General features: G+C 62.6%; 1 protein-coding gene across 5 annotated transcripts in view; it reads left to right on the forward strand.

Annotated features, from left to right (window-relative positions):
* The first annotated feature begins 3,851 nt into the window (after nt 1-3,851).
* Nucleotides 3,852-4,651, forward strand: part of UNC13A (unc-13 homolog A) — a 39,305-nt gene continuing 38,505 nt past the window's right edge. For all 5 annotated transcript variants that reach the window (XM_042023319.1, XM_042023329.1, XM_042023330.1 and 2 more), the window contains exon 1: nt 3,852-3,966. In XM_042023319.1, coding sequence (XP_041879253.1) covers nt 3,945-3,966 — 22 coding nt within the window. In that variant the 5' untranslated portion in view covers nt 3,852-3,944. The remainder of the gene's footprint in view (nt 3,967-4,651) is intronic.

The raw sequence follows: 4,651 nt of genomic DNA on the forward strand, positions 1-4,651 counted from the left end.
TCTCCTTCTCCTTCTCCTTCTCCTTCTCCTTCTCCTTCTCCTTCTCCCTCTCCTTCTCCTTCTCCCCTCCGGCTCTGTACAAACTCAGGGATGAAAACGGGGTGTGTGGGTATCTCACCTGAGGGTCTGGGGGAGCCAGGCACCAGCAGGGTGGTGTGGGCTGATCTCTGCTCCCAGTGTGGGGGCAGGATCTGGGCACTGGCGGTTCCTGGCCCTGTCACCCTGGTCTCAGCATGACCTGGCCCAAGGAAGTCAGAGGTGCCTCAGGGTGTGACATCCTTCTGGCCCTACTGTTTCCACGTGCGCTGTGGGATTCTCCAAAGGATCCCAGTGGGGATCACGTCTGCCCCCTTCCCTCTGAGCCTGCTCCCCACCCAGGGATGAGCCATCCTGGATTTTGGGCTTGCCACAGGCAATTCTGACCCCAGTGAGTGCTCAAGGCTCTCAGTTGTCCACGTCATCATGTCCATTTATCATCCGTTCTCCCAGGAATTGTGATTTGATTTGGAGATTGGGGGTTGTGGGCTGACCACCCCCATGCGTGGCTGAACAGCTGGCTCTGGCTTTGTTATCCTCAGGGACAGTCAGATCCTTCCCAGTGCTGTGCAGTGGGACAAGCTGGTCCCTGCTGGGTGCCCTGCCTCCCCCCTGTGCCCCCTGCCCTCCTCCCCACTGCTTGCAGACTTTCCAACCCCAGGGTTTTGCTGCAGGGATTGAGGAAGTTTTTGAGGAGGTTTGGGGGTTTTTTTTTGGCTTTCAAGGCCCAGGAGTCACAGGAGAAGCTGGGTTTGTGCTGAGCTGGAGATTTGATGACATTTGGGGATATTCAGACAAGAAGCTTCTGGGGATGGAGCCAGCCTGCTGCCTGGGGTCCAGGGGGCTCGGGCACCACCACAGACACAGTGCCAAAGGATTTTGGGATGGGTGAGATGGCTGTGTGGGAAGGGAAGCAGCATGAGGGGCAAGATGCAGGAATTCAGCTCCTGGAAATAATTAATTTCAAGGCACGGAGATTACTTCCTGATTTACTTTTTTTTCTAACTACCAGTTTTTTTATCCTTATTTTTGATCAAAAGCCAGGCCTTTTCTTGGGAAAAGAACTCTGGAGCTTCTCACGAACACTTCCCTTTCCAATGAGACTTTTTTTATCCGAACAAGGGTTTGGGGCAGAAAATAAACCCAAAGTTGAGCCGTGGTTGCAGCTCAGAGCTGGGTACTGAGGCAGGAGGGTGGCATTGGGCAGCAGTGGGTGCAGGGGAGGTCAGATGGATTGAGCTGAGTAAGGAAAATCTTTCTGCTTGGAATCTTCCAGAATTGCTGTTTGGATTGGAAAGGGTGGTGTGTGAGAATGTGAGTGTGTGTGTGTGCCTGCACTACTGGTGTGTGTACACAGGCAGGCGTGTGTGTGTGTGTGTGTGTGTGTGTGTGTGTGTGACACAAGCATGTGTATCAGTGTCACACGTGTGTGTGTGTGTGCATGTGTGTGACAGGAGTGTGTGTCAGTGTCACACATCTGTGTGTCTGTGTGTGTGACACGAGCGTGTGTGTGTGACAGGAGTGCGTGTGTCAGTGTCACACACGTGTATGTGTGAGACAGGAATGCATGTCAGTGTCACACGTGTGTGTGTGTGTGACATGAGCACGTGTGTGTGACAGGAGTGTGTGTGTCAGTGTCACACGTCTGTGTATCTGTGTGCGTGACACGAGCACGTGTGTCAGAGTCACACGTGTGTGTGTGCGTGTCAGTGTCACATGTGTGTGTCTGTGTGTGTCACGTGTGTGTGTGTGCGACACAAGCGCGTGTCGGTGTCACACATGTGTCTGTGTGTGACACGAGCGCATATCGGTGTCACACGTGTGTGCGTGTATGACATGAGTGCGTGTGTCGGTGTCACACGTGTGTGTGTGTGAGTGACACGAGTGCGTGTGTCGGTGTCACACGTGTGCCAGCACACGTGGACCATGCACTGATGGTGAGCGGAGCAGACATGTCCTGCTGGAAGCAGCTCTGCTGCCCCAGGGCCGCGGCGCTGGCAGAAAGCAGGAGGAGATGCTATGAGCTGGCACCCAAAAATACATCGAGAGGCCTTGGTGGGGTTGGGAAGAGCCTCTGGCACATCCCTGCCTGTGGGGAAGGGCTCTGGGGGCATCTGGGGGACCCTGAACCTCCTGCCAGGATGCGGTTGCGAGGGTGGGCGCTGTGGAAATGCCGTGTGCTGGGGCTGGGGTGCCCTGCAGTCCTGGTCCATCGTCAGGGGAGTCTGGGAGGGCTTTGACAGGCAATGGGGGGCAGAAGGGAGAGAGCCCCCCAGAGTGAGGAGTGGGGGGAGGTAGCCTCAGTGTTGGCACTCACCCTGGCATGTGCCCGCTCTGCCATTCCTGGGGCAGGGCTGTTGGGAAGCAGAGAGCCAGGAGGATGGATGTGGTGGGGAAGGGGCAGGGCTGAGCCAGCTGCTGCAGCCTGGGCACCTGGGGGCCCTGCCTTGGCATCTCAGCATTGCCCAGGGTGATCCTGCCTCCTCTGGCCTGTCATTGGTGCGAGCCCAGCTCTCCGTGCCTCAGTTTCCCTGGCAGGAAGGGCTCTGCCCATTGCTACCCACCGTACCCGGTGTCCCTGCAGTGTCCCCCAGGGAAAAGGGAGGGAGATGGCAGCGGGGCTGTTTGCAGCCCGGCCCCGTGGGCCTCCCTGCTGCCCAAACTGGGTCACCCTGCCTGGGCTGTCACCTCAGGAGGGGCTGTGTGCACACGTGTGGGGGACAGGGGGTGTGCAGGTGTGTGAGGGCACACACGGATGTCCAGCTCCCATGTTCCCTGCCACCGGTGGCTCCCGTCCTGCACTGTCAAGGGGCCTGACCCACCCCAGGCCTGGGACTGCTTTGGGAAGGTCAGGCCCTGCTGCTCTTTTGGGACCCCTCATTAGTGTTGCGAGACCAGTGAGCAGGGTCAGGCCGGGGCACCCAGTTGCACAGGTACCCTGTGTGCACATCTTCCCTTGCTGCTCCGTGCCTCAGTGCCCCTTGGCATCTTCTTTTGCCCCTGGTGTTCCTGACCCCACTTCCTGCGGCTCCCTGCAAGATGCGATGATCCCATGGGAGTGACATGGTGACACCTTTGCTTGTGCCACAAAGCCACCAGGACCAGCAGGATGGGAGCGTGAGTCCATCACGTGGCTCCACGGCAAGAGGAAGCAGGCGGGGACAGGATGAAACCCTGTCTGAGCTCGTGCCCCCAGCGATGGAGGTGAAGGTCTCTGCTTTACCCTCATGTGGGACCCCTTCCATGAGGGTCAGCATCCGGAGCTGGGTGCTGGTCCCTGTCTGGGACCACGGCAGCTTCTGCAGCCCCTGAGCTGGGATCACTACCCAGAGCTGAGCATCTCTTTGGGATGTCACATTTGGTGGCCGAGACGAGAGAGGGGACAACAATGGGGGAGTGACAACGACAGTGTGCCCCCACCTGCTCAGACCCATCCCTGGACATGCACAGCGCTGCCCGGGGGGGGTGAGGTAAATTTTGCACCCCAAAACCACCCCCCCTTTAAGGCTGTGCAAGCAGGACACAACACCCCCTCACCCCACCCCCAGCTGCACAAACCAGACGACCCCACCCTCCCAGGGAAAGGAGGGCACGACAGCCCCCCAAGGCTGTAGGAGCCAGCCAGACCCCACCCCCCCCGGCAGCACAGTCCCTCCGATGCGGGCAGGAGCCTCCGGCCGTGCCGCGGGCGGTGCGGGTGTGGCCGCGCTCCGTCCCGCCCCGCCGGACCCCGGACCCGCCGCGGCCCCGGCTCGGGGGGGCTCGGGGGGGGCTCGGGGGGCGGCGCCGCGCGGGCGGGGGCGGGGGTGACGTCAGGCGCTGTCCGCGGTGCTGAGGGAAGATGGCGGCGCGCTAGAGCCGGGCGGCGGCCAGGGCCCCCCGCGCCCCCCGGCACCCACACCGCCGCCATGTCGCTGCTCTGCGTCGGAGGTACCGGGGCACAGGGCACGGGCCGCGGGGACCGGGCGGGGGGCGCGTCCCGCAGCCCCTCTGCTCGGGGCGGGGAGTGGGCAGCGCGGGGCCGGCGGGGCCGGCGGGGCTGAGGGGAGTGTGGGCAGCAGGGGGGCGGGGGGGTCGTGGGAACGGCTCCATTCACAAGCACCCGGCGCGTGGATTTATGAATGAACCGGCGGGGGCGCGCGCGCGGCGCGGGAGCCGGGAGTGGGGGTGGGGGAGGGACGGGGCTGTGGGCGCGCCCTGCCCGCACAGGGATCCCCTCGGAACCCCCCGGGATCCTCCCGAACCCTGACCCTGACCCTAAACCCCTGCCGGGAGGGACGGGGCTCCCCCTTGCGCCTCCCCCCGCCCCATGGGGACGGCAGGGGAGGGACGGGACTCCCCCATAACCCTCCCTGGCTCTCCCCCCGCCGCTTCCCACCCCGCCCTGGGAAGGGGGCTCCCCCCGTAACAACTCCCGGGCTTCCCCCATAACCTCCCACCGCCGTGGCGAGGGAGCTCCCCCCATAACTTCCCACTGGCGGGGGCGGAGGGGGCTCCCCTATAAGCCCCCCTCGGGCTCCCTCCGTAGCCCTCCCCCGCCGTGGGGAGGGGGATCCCCCCGTGCCGCCCACCCCAGCCGCTCCTGGCTATCAATCTCCAGCTTCCCGCCCCCTCG

Source organism: Corvus kubaryi, unplaced genomic scaffold (assembly GCF_017639235.1).
Source record: "Corvus kubaryi isolate FWS band 111438036 unplaced genomic scaffold, C.kubaryi_AGA036_p1.0 37241, whole genome shotgun sequence".
Classification (NCBI taxonomy): domain Eukaryota; kingdom Metazoa; phylum Chordata; class Aves; order Passeriformes; family Corvidae; genus Corvus; species Corvus kubaryi.